The sequence below is a fragment of the Eschrichtius robustus genome, chromosome 5, assembly GCF_028021215.1.
Source record: "Eschrichtius robustus isolate mEscRob2 chromosome 5, mEscRob2.pri, whole genome shotgun sequence".
Classification (NCBI taxonomy): Eukaryota; Metazoa; Chordata; class Mammalia; order Artiodactyla; family Eschrichtiidae; genus Eschrichtius; species Eschrichtius robustus.
Genome location: NC_090828.1, coordinates 15,678,163 through 15,692,439, shown reverse-complemented (window position 1 = coordinate 15,692,439; position 14,277 = coordinate 15,678,163). Strand labels below are relative to the sequence as shown.

Genomic DNA, 14,277 nt, shown 5'->3' with positions numbered 1-14,277 from the left:
CTCAATAAAAGAAGAAACATATGCAGAAATTCTTATTAGGGAAAAAATAATAAAGTGGTAAGCCTTTATGTCTGTAATTTCTTCTCCAAAAACAAACATTGTCCACTTCCTCATCCATAAAGTGAGGGTAGCACCTCTCGGGATGGTTTGGGGATAAAGTATGTGGAACCAATTTGAAACATGCTAAATACTTTTGAATATTAGACATTTATATTCCAGGTAACAATCCAAGTGATCTGAGACTATTAATTCTCTCTGGTATTAAGCTTAGTAAAAGTGGAGTTGCTGCTCTAAACTGAGGTGATAGATGATACAATTTACAATAACTGACTTTGTTGTAATTGCTATGTATCCAAAATGAGTTCTGTTCCGGCTGAAATCTTTTATGCGTTTCCTGTAAGTCTCCTGGGACATTCTAATCCCTTTGTAGATTACCCTGAAATTTTTAGGACTACATTAGAGTTTGGACTTTATCTTAAAAAAGATTTTAAGCAGAGAAATGACATGATTGACTTGGTATTTTGGAAAGGTCACTTTGGGTACATTGTGGAGAAGGGATTAGGGGTGGTAGTTCAAGGGGCAAAACTCAAGGCACAAAAATCACTTAGGAGGTTGCAATAATCTAGAGGAGAAATGATAGCAGCCAGGCTGGGGAAATGGCATGTGTTGGGGAAAAAAGTAATAATAATAGATCCGAGGAATCAACAGGTCATATACCAAGTAGCCATAAACAACCAGAAAGATACAAACATGAGTGAAAGCCCATCCATTGGATTGGACCTTCTTGGAAACTGGAAGTAAATGATGGAGCCTGCTTTGCCACGCCTCCAAGGACACTGCTGTTTGAGTTGCTGACTGCTTCATTCAAGAGCCTGCCCTGGACCCAGGTTGGTTGCAGTGGGCATTCCCAGTCACTTTCCCCGAGTTTTTCCCTTGTTTGGGTTGCTGGGGCCCCAGGTAGTTTCCCAGGCCAGGTGCAAACAAAAGGGGGGAGAGGTTCATGGGAAGAGAAAGGACATTTCATAAATATTAGTGATTACCGTAATAATTTCTCAGAGTAATTGTTCATAGTGTTATAATAGTTTAAAAGAGTAGCTATGGAAGCACCTGTTTTGTAGAGCAAATAACAAATATTAACATTAACTAATGGAAAGATAATAATTGAACCTATATCAATGGAGCTTTCAAAGGGGAATGTGAAAAGAAAGCATAGTATATAGAGTCTGAGAACTTGTATGTGCCTACAGCAACAAGAAAACACAGAGGAAAGGTAAACTTTGGACCATTATCATGGTGGCTACAAAGTCTCACTCTCTTGGGAAAGACTCCTGAAACTTTGCCCAGAACAAACATACTCCAGCCCTGTCAGATTGATAACATAGTTCATTGAGAAGAAAATAAGAAAACAGAGGGGCCTGGGCAAATTTCTTGAACTTTGTCCAGAAGAGCCTTGAGAATAGAATTTCTTGAAGGACATTCCATCGAAATTACCATCGTGATGGTCCTCTATTTGACTTTAACCCGAGCCAGTCACTCTCAATGAATTATGGTAACTGTGATGGTTGGGTTCCGTGTATGTGGTGTGTGTGTGAATGAGAGAGAAATATTTATCTTTATGACTAATGCATCTTATGAAAACCAGAACAGTGACCTTTGTCCTAAACTGTCCCCTTTAAGGACTCTTAATCTAGAGAGAATGCTGTTTCCTTTTAAACTACAGTAAAATAGTAAAACGTCATCTTCTTGTTAGTAGAAGTTAGCTATGGTAAAATGCACAGGAAACAAAATAAAACAAGGAAGTGATTTTTAGTTATTCATTTCCAAGGATAGGATTTTGTAATCTATAAGGCAATCTAAACTATCACCTTCTCATTCCTTAATTAGAGTTGAGAAGTGGAAAGAGGAACCACACTCGGTTGCCGGAATCTCAGATCTTCAAGCTGGACAGTGTTGATTTCCTATCACCATGGCCACTTCAGGACTTAACCACGGCAGAGGTGCTTTATACGTTTTTGTTGAATTATTGAAAAGTTATGCATGTTTTATTCACTCATATGTACCCAAAGCCAAGCATATAGTATATGACTGGTAAATATCAATATTTGTTGACTGAATGAATAACTAACCCCAACCCAAACCATGACAAAGTTGGTCCTCTGCATTCTTCTACCAGAGGTTCAGTGACCGGTTCCTCTGTTTCAACGTCCCCTTCCTCCCTCGTGGTATCATTTGAGGAAGAGCTTAGTATGGCAGTTACTTGCTCAGGCTCTAGAAACAGACAGGCCTATTTTCAAAAAACAGAAACTTAGTTTTACTACCTACTAGGTGAACAATTAGTTTGACCTCTAGCCTCACTATCTTTACTGGTAAAAGGAATAATGGTACCTACCCTGGAGAGTTGCTGAGAGGCTTAAATCAAACACAGCACGGAAAGCATGTAGCCCAGTACCTGGTAGATGGTAAGCACTGAGTGAAGTGGACATATCACATATAGTTTTTTAACTGCAACCCTGTTTAAACTTTGTATTTCTCCAAATATTAGCCTACCCACCACCACCAAAAAAAAAAAAAAAAAAAGTGGTTTTCAACCTGGGTTTTGCCGATCCCTCAGAGGTTCTGTAACTGTTTGATATCAGTTTCATTTTGCTAAAGATACACCTTGGGAAGGAGGAAGATACTGAGAAGGTGGGAGTCAGGATCCCCATTCATTTCCAACAAGAGCAGTTTCACTTTGATTTCTTTTATAAATTGGAGTTATTTGAAGATTAAAAAAAATATCCCCCTGCTAAAGTCAAAGTTTGAAACCATGATTTCTACACGACATTGCTTCTGCTCATCTGTTTTAGTACAGTTGTAAAGAGATCTAGGTCTACTCCTTGCCAGTAACTGGCTGGGGTACCTTGGACAAATCCCTCATCTTCTCTGCTCTAAGCTCCCTATTCCACAAAATGTGTAGTTTGGAAAGAAAATGTGTAAGGTTCATGTTTTCCTATTAGTTTTAGTTCTAGAGATCAACAAAACTCCTACAGAAAAGTTGTTTTGAATAGCTTGTTGAATTAAAACTTTCTCACCATTTAACTCCAATAATCATTTAACTCCAATAACCTCGTACACAAATAAACATGTGTTGACTGTTAAACAAATGAGTGAATGATTTAGTTGCTAATTAAAATGGTGATGGACCCTCATGGGTCCCCGCTTTGCTTAAAGGAGCTGTGATGGGGTATGACAGTTCTTTTCTACCTGCTCAAGGTGCGGGGAAAATGACAAGAGCATGAATCAGACGAGTTAACTCCAAGTGACTAGGAGTAGGACTTCTGGGTATGCTGCTCTTCTTATCTCCTAATAGATTGTGAATCCAATTAATCAATCAGTCCTGCCATTTACATCTCCCAGGCTTATGTCAAATCCATCTCTACTCTCCTTTGCTAACACAGTAGACCAAGCCACCATCCTCTACTCTCACCCTACAATAGCCTCCTTAGGGTCTCCCTACTTCCACTCTTGTTACCTCCAATCTCTTCCAATTAGGTGCTCATTCTCTATCACTGGAACTTGCATGTTTCTTTCAAGGCACTAGCACACATTTGGTTTATTTTCTGTTTCTCTCACTAGACCGTGAACCCCATGAGGACAGAGACCTTTCTTATTCATCCCATCTTATTCAGCCCATCTCCACTCCCCACCTAGTGCTTAGCACATACCAGCCTTTCCATAAATAATCAATGAATGAATGCGTGTGAATTCTCAAAGGCTCAGAGACCCTGTCTTAATTCACCTTTGTGCTATCAGCACTCAGGGCAATGCCCCGTGCAAAGCAGGCATTCCCTACATATTTGTTTCACGTGTGGGTCAACTGATGAAGGGATGACTCCTTTCCAGGTTTTAGACGACAAAACCGTATTTGAATCTTCACTCTGCCAGCTGTGTGACTTTGAGCCTGGCCTTCATTAACTGCCGAATGAGCTAACAGTTATTTCGCAGGGTTGCGCCAGGATAAGCTCAGGCTGGTGAAGGGCTCTGCACAATGTCTGACACGGTGTGTACCCAACGCATCCCCACTACCAGTGGGGTAAGGTGCAGGGAAGAAATCTAGAAGAATCTAGGAGAGAAGAGGGAGGGGCGGGGCGAGAAGCTCCTTGCCGATACTGCGTTCTACGACCGCGCGCCGGCTGGCCCTCCCGGCTCGCCGTCCGCCCCTCCCCCGCCCGCCGCTGTCACCCGGGAAACGGGACGCTATCGTCCTCCCGCCGACCTAAGCGAGCTTCATGGCAGCCACGAAGAAAGCAGTTTCGGGGCAGTTGGTGGGAGCAGTGGACCAGGGCACAAGCTCGACGCGCTTTTTGGTTTTCAATCCAAAAACAGCCGAACTAGTTAGTCATCATCAAGTGGAAATAAAACAAGAGCTTCCGAAAGAAGGATGGGTGGAACAAGACCCTAAGGAGATCCTGCAGTCCGTCTACGAGTGTATAGAGAAAACGTGTGAGAAACTTGGACAGCTCAATATTTCCAACATAAAAGCTATTGGTATCAGTAACCAGAGGGAGACCACTGTGGTCTGGGACAAGTTAACTGGAGAACCTCTCTACAATGCTGTGGTGTGGCTTGATCTAAGAACCCAATCTACCGTTGAGAGTCTTAGTAAAAGCATTCCAGTAAATAATAACTTTGTCAAGACCAAGACAGGCCTTCCACTTAGCACTTACTTCAGTGCAGTGAAACTTCGTTGGCTCCTTGCCAACGTGAGAAAAGTTCAAAAGGCAGTTGAGGAAGACAGAGCTCTTTTTGGGACCATTGATTCATGGCTTATTTGGAGCTTGACAGGAGGAGCCAGTGGAGGCGTCCATTGTACGGATGTAACAAACGCAAGCAGGACGATGCTTTTCAACATTCATTCTTTGGAATGGGATAAAGAGCTCTGTGAATTTTTTGAAGTTCCAATGAAAATTCTTCCAAGTGTCCGGAGTTCTTCTGAGATCTATGGCCTAATGAAAGCTGGGGCCTTGGAAGGTGTGCCAATATCTGGGTGTTTGGGGGACCAATCTGCTGCATTGGTGGGACAACTGTGCTTCCAGGATGGACAAGCCAAAAACACGTACGGAACAGGCTGCTTCTTACTATGTAATACAGGCCATAAGTGTATATTTTCTGAACATGGCCTTCTGACCACAGTGGCTTACAAACTCGGCAGAGACAAACCAGTACATTATGCATTAGAAGGTTCGGTAGCTATAGCCGGTGCTGTTGTTCGCTGGCTCAGAGACAATCTTGGAATTATAAAGACCTCAGAGGAAATTGAAAAACTTGCTAAAGAAGTAGGTTCCTCTTATGGCTGCTATTTTGTCCCAGCCTTTTCAGGGCTATATGCACCTTATTGGGAGCCCAGTGCAAGAGGGATCATCTGTGGGCTCACCCAATTCACCAATAAATGCCATATTGCTTTTGCTTCATTAGAAGCTCTTTGTTTCCAAACCCGAGAGATTTTGGATGCCATGAATCGGGACTGTGGAATTCCACTCAGCCATTTGCAGGTAGACGGAGGAATGACCAAAAACAAAATTCTTATGCAGCTACAAGCAGACATTCTGTATATCCCAGTAGTGAAGCCCTTGATGCCTGAAACAACTGCCCTGGGAGCTGCCATGGCAGCAGGGGCTGCAGAAGGGGTTGGCGTTTGGAGTCTCGAGCCTGAGGATTTGTCAGCTGTCACGATGGAGCGGTTTGAACCTCAGATCAACGCCAAGGAAAGTGATATTCGTTATTCTACATGGAAGAAAGCTGTGATGAAGTCCATGGGTTGGGTTAGCACTCAGTCTTCAGAAAACGGTGACCCTAGCATCTTCAGTAGTTTACCCTTGGGCTTTTTTATAGTGAGTAGCATGGTAATGTTAATCGGAGCAAGGTACCTCTCAGGTGTGCCATAAATAATACCAACTCATGGATTTCAAAGATGCGAGCTCTTTACCTAACAAGAGAATTCAGTGATTCTGTCTCTTAATGTGCTGACACTATTCATAGACTCTGATTTTATTTATAATCCACTTGCTGCATGACCCTCCAAGTAGACCTGTGGCTTGAAATAAAGAAAATGCGGCACACACAAAAAAAGTGATTTCTCAATTAGGAACAAAAAAAAACAACCGCAAGTTTTGCATACAAAAAGTCACAAACAACTCCCCTGAACTACCCAGTGGTCGTTATTTTTATCCAACTTTCTATTAAAACGTTTAAGGAGAAAGGGGCATGGTGGGGGGATGGGTAGTCAACTCTGTTGTTTTGCCCTCTACCAGATCTCTTCTAGCAATGACTTGACAGCTACCTGCCACTTGGTGTTGGTCAACTATACAGGAAGATTTACAAAGAAAATGTAGTGGGCGCTCACAGCATGAGGCACAATTTAGAATCCATCCATTTATTTAACACATCATGATTGAAACCCTTCACTGACAAATCTTAGGGTAAAGACTTGAACCCTAAACACAGCCTGCAAGGATCTGGTCCTTGGCTACCATTTTTTACTCATTTCACTCCATTCTCCTCCTTGTTCCCTGAGCTCCCACTATATTGGTCTTCTTTGAGTTTCAGCCACAGGACCTTTGCACATGTGCTTCCCTTTGCTTGAATTAGAGTCACTGTTATAATTAAAGTCAAGGTCACTTCTTCCGAGACTGACCTTCCAGTCTAAGTCCTAGAACCTTCTCATTCATCCATAGTAGCGTTTCACTTTGCAATTACACACCCAATTGTGTGGCTATTTTCCTTATGTTTCTCTCCACCCCCCCCCACACCCCCCATTATTTGTACCCTCTGAGAGCAGAATCGATGAATGACTTGGTTACTGAGTGTATTCCCAGCGCCCAGAATGGTTCCCGGCACGTGGGAGGTATTCAATAAATGTCCTTTGAATGAATAAGCGAAAGTTTTCCAGGATTCGGATAGAAATCTGAGACACAAAGATGAGGAGGCCCCAGAGTTTGGGGGTGGTGTGGGGAACACAGACCAACAAACAGATGGGTACCAAGCTCCAGAGAAGCTAACTCCTGCGCCTTCCTCCAGCTGGTGGGAGATCCTAACCCTTTCGCAGCTGCAGACACCCTCGGAGGAAGAGGTGGGTTTAAAGGCGGATGCTGAAGCCTAGCGCACAGTAATCGACCAGCTGAACAATGGTCAGAGCCCGGTGGAGATCCCAGGTCTCGGGCGAGGTTGCAGGAGCCCGCGTCGCCGAGCTCTGGCAGGCTGCCAGGTGACCCCTCTCGTCCACCCTTGTGCCCAACGCGGCGCGCTCTCATCTGCGCCCGGGCGCGCCAGCCAATGCGCCCCGGGCGCCGCAGCTGCTCCCGAGCCCGGGCGCGTGATTGGCAGCCTCCAGCCTCAGCCCCGGCGCGCCCTCCCACCCAAGACTAAGTCCAGTCCGCGCCCACTCCGGGGCGGTCGCCGCTTCCTCTGCGCCGGGGTGCCGGGCGCTGGGCCGGCAGGCAGCGCACACCCGGCAGGCGCCGCGGAGCAGCGAGGTCCCAGGCGGCAGCGCTCGGCGCAGTCCTCGCTCCGGCCTGGCCATGAAGGTCGAGTTTGCGCCGCTCAACATCCCGCTGGCGCGGCGGCTGCAGACGGCGGCGGTGCTGCAGTGGGTCCTGTCCTTCCTTCTGCTCGGTAAGGACTCCCGGCCGCGCAAGATCCGGGCGAAACACCGCGGTGCCTGGGGCTCCGTCTCCCCCCTCCCGGACATCACTACTTCCCTTGTAAGCCAGAGCAGGCAGGTCACAGAGGGCATTTGTAGCTAATTTAGGACTCCCCTCTTTGATTCATCTTTCCACGTGAACTTTGTAGCAAGCCACTGATTGCCGACTTTATTTTCCCCTGTGCTGTTTTTCAAACTCGAGGTGTACTTTACCCACAGTAAAAGGCACAGATTTTAACTCGATGAGTTTTGACAAATGTATACATCCAGGTGTAACCACGACCCAATCGAGCTATAGGACATTGCACTTAAGCCCCTCAAAAGTAGATAAACTCGTTTCTTGAATTATCGATTCATAAATGGAAAAACAATGCCCAAGGATTTGAAACCTGATTCCTTCCTTATCCCCACCCTCATAACAAATATCTGTGTTAGCTTTTCCATGTTTAAGATTTTCCAGATGCAGAAAGGTACCTTGCTGCAAAGAAGACTGCACCACACGTTAGGTTGGGTTGGATGGCCTCTGTCTGTAAATAATTCGACCCAGGAGAGTGTGTTCTGGCCAGTTCCCAAGTTACGCTCATGTAGAAATGCACAGGAGCCAGTCACTAGATGGGGCAGGGGGCTAATTTGCGAGCTTTTTCTCTGGATGTTTGTTCTGCTCTTGGGGGGGGGGACATGGGGAGAGTCAAGGAAAAGGAGGGGGTATAAGAGGACAGGAATTACTGGGAACTTAAACTCTTCAGAAGGCTAAAGTCATTTGTGTGCTATAAGACCATGGGTTGTACACTGTCCAGGCCACAGTAATAATAAATTCATTCCACTGTAGAGGTTTACAATTTTGAAACCATTTTACATTTTGAATGCCTGGATCAGTGGTTCTCAATCCTGGCTGCACATTAAGATCACTGGAGGAATTTCTAAAAAATAAGATACCCAGGCTCTATCCCTAGAATTTTGAATTCATTTGTTTCAGAATGGAACCTGCACATCGGGATTTTTTTTTTTTTTTTTAATAAACTCTCCAAGTACAGCTAGAGTTTACTAAAAAAGGACATTCAAATAATTAACTCATTTAGTCCTCCTAGGCCAAACTGTTGAGACAGCATTGCACTTTGTTTTGCTCTAGGCCAAAGTACCATTGAGGTAACAGCTACACTTATCTAGGGCTTCGTGTGTGTCAGGTACTGTTCTGCCAGCTACAGCTTGGCACTTGCCATCTACCTCTACAGTTCTAAGCACCATACACTATTAACCATGTAATCTTCACAACAGCCCTATGAGGTAAGGACTGTGTCTTCCTGCGCTCATTGTACAGATGAGGGAACTAAGAGGTGAAGTGAACTGTTCAAGGTCACACAGTTAGTAGGAGGTGCAGGAGCTACGTGCAAACCCAAATATTCTACCCAGATTTCCTGCTTTAACCACTGCGCTGTCCAATTTAATGCCTTGAACCTGGAGGCTGACTTTCTTGCTCATCAGCCAGCACATCTCTGATAGCCCACTGTCCTTTCCTTCCATGGCCCTTATCATTGCTTGCATTTGTGTCTGTGGTTACTTGAGAAAGGTCTCTATTGCCATCTGTAGGAGAGCAGAATTTGCCATCCCAGAATATGTCTCTTTGGTATATTAATTATTTTAAGCTGGTTATTTTCTAAGAAGCAGCAGACATGGGGAAAACTCTGAAAACCTAGTGGGAGTTACCCTTTTGTAAGAAACATTTACATTTATAAGGGAAATCTCTATTTGTAAGGGTGTCTCCCTTGCTGTACCAGGAAGAGGATGATGACCAAATCTCTAGAAACCTACCAATGAAGAAGGCAGGGACTTAAATTTGCATAAAACCCTACCCTTCCTTACTGTGCTTTTCCTGATAACCTCCCATAACTGACTCAACCCACCTTCAATATTATTTTTTGTCTTTAGCTGAGGATGGTATTTAAGGGGAGGGTTTTGGCCATTTTGGCAAGTTACTCAGTTTTCCTGGGTCTCCCCCAGGCATACATATTATTAAAATTTTGTTTGATTTTCTCCCATTAATCTGTCTCACGTCAATTTAATTCTTAGATCAGCCAGAGGAACATAGGAGGGTAGAGGAAAATGTCTTCCTCCCTGATACATCCTAGTTCACAAGCTCAGTGAGGGAGTACCCAGCACGTGCCTGACCCATGGAAGGCACACAATAAGTACTGGTTGAATGTCTTCACTCTGTTACCCAAAAGGGAAGTGGTCCACCCCACATGTCCCTATTTGTATCAACTCTTGTATGTAAATCCCCACAGCGACCCTAGAGGTAGGGGCTAACCCCTGTACTCATTTTCCAAAGATAGAGCTTGGAGGTGTAGTAACTGCTCAAGGTCACAAGGTGGGTGGTAGAGCCTTATGTGTCACATGTGAATGGACTAATGACTTAGACATGGCCCACCAGTCCTAATTTGAATCAAACTACAGTGGCTTGACAGACAATTCATTTAAATGCTCTTATTGCATGCATTTGACACTTGTGTTATTTTGTATTATCATATATTTTGGAAATTTTATTATGAAAAATTCCAAACATACAGAAAAGTAGAGAAGGGTATAAACTCCCATATACCCATTACTTGGATTTATAATTATTTTAACAATTTGCTATATTAGTTTTACCTATTTTGCAAAAATATTTTAAAGCAAATCACATTGTATTTTAATCCCAAGTACTTTAGTATGCCTATTATAAAATTGTTTTACATAATTATAGTAACATTGTCCCATGTAGCATAATTAACAGTAATTGCTTAAAATCATCTAAACCAAGTCAATATTCATATTTCCTAAAATTGAGCCCCAAATACACTTTTATGTGTGACTTACTTGAATCAGGATCCAAAAAAGCCCCCTGGGTTGCATTTAGTTTTTAATTTAGAACAGTTTTTCCCCCATTTGTTTTCTTGTCAATGAAGCATTGAAGAAGCCAGGTTATCTGTCCTGCAAGATGTGTCACCTTCAGGAGTTCTCTGATTGCTATTTTGTATGGTTAACTTGTTCCTCAGTTCCCTGTATTTCTTCTAAAATGGGAGTTGGAGCTAAAGGTTTGATTAGATTTAGGTGAAACCTTTTTGCAAGTCCTTTTCCGAGGTGCTGCTGTGTGCTCATGTTGCATTATGTCAGAATGCACGTAATGTCTAGCTATCCCATTATTAGTGTCTAAGAGTGGTCAGTGGGTCCAGGTAGGAAGAAATGTGAGGGGGTGGTAATTGACATGCTGCAAATAAAAGTTCCCTATTGACCGTTGACCTTTCACCTAGTCTCCATTAATGATCATTGACCAAATTAACTGATTTATTTGGGAATACAAAATGGTAATTTTCATATTCTATCGTTCATTCTTCACATATTAACTAGAATTTATGTCAGGAATAATTTTTCCTCATCATCTAGGGCCATTGATTACCCTACAATTCAATTCTTACAGTAAAGGCAGGATAAACGCTTACCTATTTCTTTCCATTTTAATTATTTTAAAGTAAGGAGTTGATGTAGTATCTCCTTCCAATGGTGATAAGAGAAGTTTTATTAACTATGTATTTTAAAGTCTCTAAATCAAAATCTTGGAATGCATTTTTCTTTCCACCATCAGGAAATGAGTTTAAGCTATTAGCACTTGGGATATATTTAAAAAAGAAAAAAAAAAAGCAGAATGTTTCATTTAGTCATGAAATCAAATACTGTTTCCTTGAGATAAATGTTAAGTGCCTGTCTTCCAATCTTATAACAATGTATTATTTTTAGGTGTGCAACATAATGATTTGATATATGTCTATTGCAAAATGATTTCCACAGTAAGTTTAGTTAAAATCCGTTACCACACATAGTTACACATTTTTTTTCCTCTTATGATGAGATCTTTAAGATTTACTCTCAGCAACTTTCAAATATGCAATACAGTATTAACTATAGTCACCATGCTGTACAGTACATGCCTAGGACTTATTTATCTTATAACTGGAAGTTTTTAACATTTTGATCAATTTTACTCATTTTGCCTCCCCCCCAGACCCCCCTGCATACCTCCACCTTTGGCAACCACCAATCTGTTCTCTGTATCTATGAGCTTGTTCTTTTGTTTTGTTTGTTTGTCCACACATGTAAGATTATGTATTTGTCCTTCTCTGCCTCACTGATTTCACTTAGCATAAAGCCCTCAAGGTCTATCCATGTTGTCACAAATGGCAGGATTTCCTTTCCATGGCTGAATAATATTCTATTTCATATATGTAGTATATATCACATTTTCTGTATCCATTCATCTGTTGATGGACACTAGTTGTTTCCACATCTTGACTATTGTAAATAACGCTGCCGTGAACATGGCGGGGTGCAGATATCTTTTGCAGATAGTTATTTCATTTCCTTCAGTAAATGCTGGGAAGTGGAATTGCTGGATCACCTATCTTCCAATCTTAATATTCAAGAAACTGAAACATTACTTACTAGCTTGTGTGCTACTAACCTGCTAACTGAAAAGTGGAAAACTGAAAAAGAGAGAGCCAACATTTATTGACCATCTCCTATCTACAACTCCTTGTGGCAGGGATTATTAGGTTTATTTTTTTTGGTGAGAAAACTGAAGCTCAAGAGGTATGTATCTTACCTAAGACCATGTGGTGAGACTGTGATCTTTTACTGAATGGGTCTATTTATTTACTTATTTATTTAAGCAGCCTTATTGTGACACTGTCAAACAGTTAACTGCACATATTTATTTTATTTTATTTTTTGGCTGTGCTGTGAGGCTTGTGGGATCTTAGTCCCCCGACCAGGGATTGAACAAGGGCCTTTGGCAGTGAAAGCTCAGAGTCCTAACCACTGGACTGTCAGGGAATTCCCACTGCGCATATTTAATGTGTACAGTTTAAGTTGTCACATGAACACCCGAAAAAAATATTGCCACAATTAAGGTAGTGAATATAGCCATCATCCCCAAAGGTTTCTCATATCCCTTTTTAACCCCCCCTTCCCCCATCTACAAGCATCCACTTCTTAATGTGGTTGCTGTCATTCATAATACTGGTTTGCATTTTCTAGTGTTTTATATAAATGGAGACACAGCATATGTACTCTTTTTTTTTGGTCTGGCTTCTTTCACTGAATATAATTATTTTGAGATTCATTCTTTTTGTAGGTGTATTAAGTAGTTCATAGCTTTTTTGTTTCAAAGTGGTATTCTAGTGAGTGAATGTATTGCAATTTGTTTGTTCATTAATCTAATGATGAATATTTGGGTTGTAGCTATTATCAATAATACTGCTGTGAACTTCTACCTACACGTCTTAACGAGTGTATACTTTCTTTTTTTTTTTTAATTTATTTATTTTTATTTTTGGCTGTGTTTTGTCCCCGTTGCTGCATGAGGGCCTCCTCCAGCTGCGGCCAGCGCGGGCTTCTTATTGCGGTGGCCTCTCCTGCCACGGAGCACGGGCTCTAGGCACGTGGGCCTCAGTAGTTGTGGCTCGCGGGCTCAGTAGTTGTGGCTCGCAGGCTCTAGAGCGCAGGCTCAGTAGTTGTGGCACACGGGCCCAGTTGCTCCACAGCATGTGGGATCTTCCCGGACCAGGGATCGAACCATGTCCCCTGCATTGGCAGGTGGACCCCCAACCACTGTGCCACCAGGGAAGCCCTATACTTTCTTTATTCTTGGGTAAACCTAGGAATGGAATGGTTGATCATGTTATGGTAGGGGCAGGTTTAACTTTTTAAGAAATTGCCAAACTTTCTTCCCAAGTTGTTGTACCAGTTTACATTCCCACCAGCACCGTATGAGAGTTCCAGTTGCTCCACATCCTTGCCATCATTTGATATAGACAGTCCTTTTAATCTTTGCAACTTTAACAGGTGTGTAGTGGTGTCTCTCACTGTAGCTTTTGTTCACATTTCCCTGATGTCTAACGATGTTGAACATCTTTTCATGTGCTTGTTTGCCATTTGTATTTCTTTTTTTAAAAATAATCTTTCTTTTAATTTAGTCTTGTTTCATTTTTTTAATATAAATTTACTTGTTTTATTTATTTATTTTTGGCTGTGTTGTGTCTTCGTTGCTGCGCACGGCATTTCTCTAGTTGTGGTGAGTGGGGGCTACTCTTTGTTGTGGTGTGCAGGCTTCTCATTGCGGTGGCCTCTCTTGTTGCGGAGCATGGGCTCTAGGCACGCAGGCTTCAGTAGTTGTGGCATGCGGGCTCAGGAGTTGTGGCTCACGGGCTTAGTTGCTCCACGGCATGTGGGATCTTGCCAGACCAGGACCCGTGTCCCCTGCATTGGCAGGCGGATTCCTAACCACTGTGCCACCAGGGAAGTCACTGTATGGTTTCTTGGTCGAAGTACCTGTTTAAATCTTTTGCCCATTTTTGATTGGGTTGCTTGCTTTCCTATTATTGAGTTTTGAGACTTTGTGTTCTTCTGGATATACGTCCTTTATCAGGCATACACTTTGCATAGATTTTTTTCTTCCAGTCAATGGGTTATCTTTTGTGTATCTGAAGAGCAGAAATTTTAAATTTTGGTGAAGTCTAACTTATCCATATTTTCTCTATGGATTGTGTTTTTGGTGTTATATCTAAGAA

General features: G+C 42.5%; 1 protein-coding gene and 1 pseudogene across 2 annotated transcripts in view; both read left to right on the top strand.

Annotated features, from left to right (window-relative positions):
• Nucleotides 1-4,268: 4,268 nt before the first annotated feature.
• Nucleotides 4,269-5,924, top strand: LOC137764723 (glycerol kinase pseudogene; annotated as a pseudogene).
• Nucleotides 5,925-7,457: 1,533 nt separating this feature from the next.
• Nucleotides 7,458-14,277, top strand: part of MOGAT1 (monoacylglycerol O-acyltransferase 1) — a 33,461-nt gene continuing 26,641 nt past the window's right edge. For both annotated transcript variants that reach the window (XM_068544348.1, XM_068544347.1), the window contains exon 1: nt 7,458-7,650. In XM_068544348.1, the coding sequence (XP_068400449.1) occupies nt 7,557-7,650 (94 nt within the window). In that variant the 5' untranslated portion in view covers nt 7,458-7,556. The remainder of the gene's footprint in view (nt 7,651-14,277) is intronic.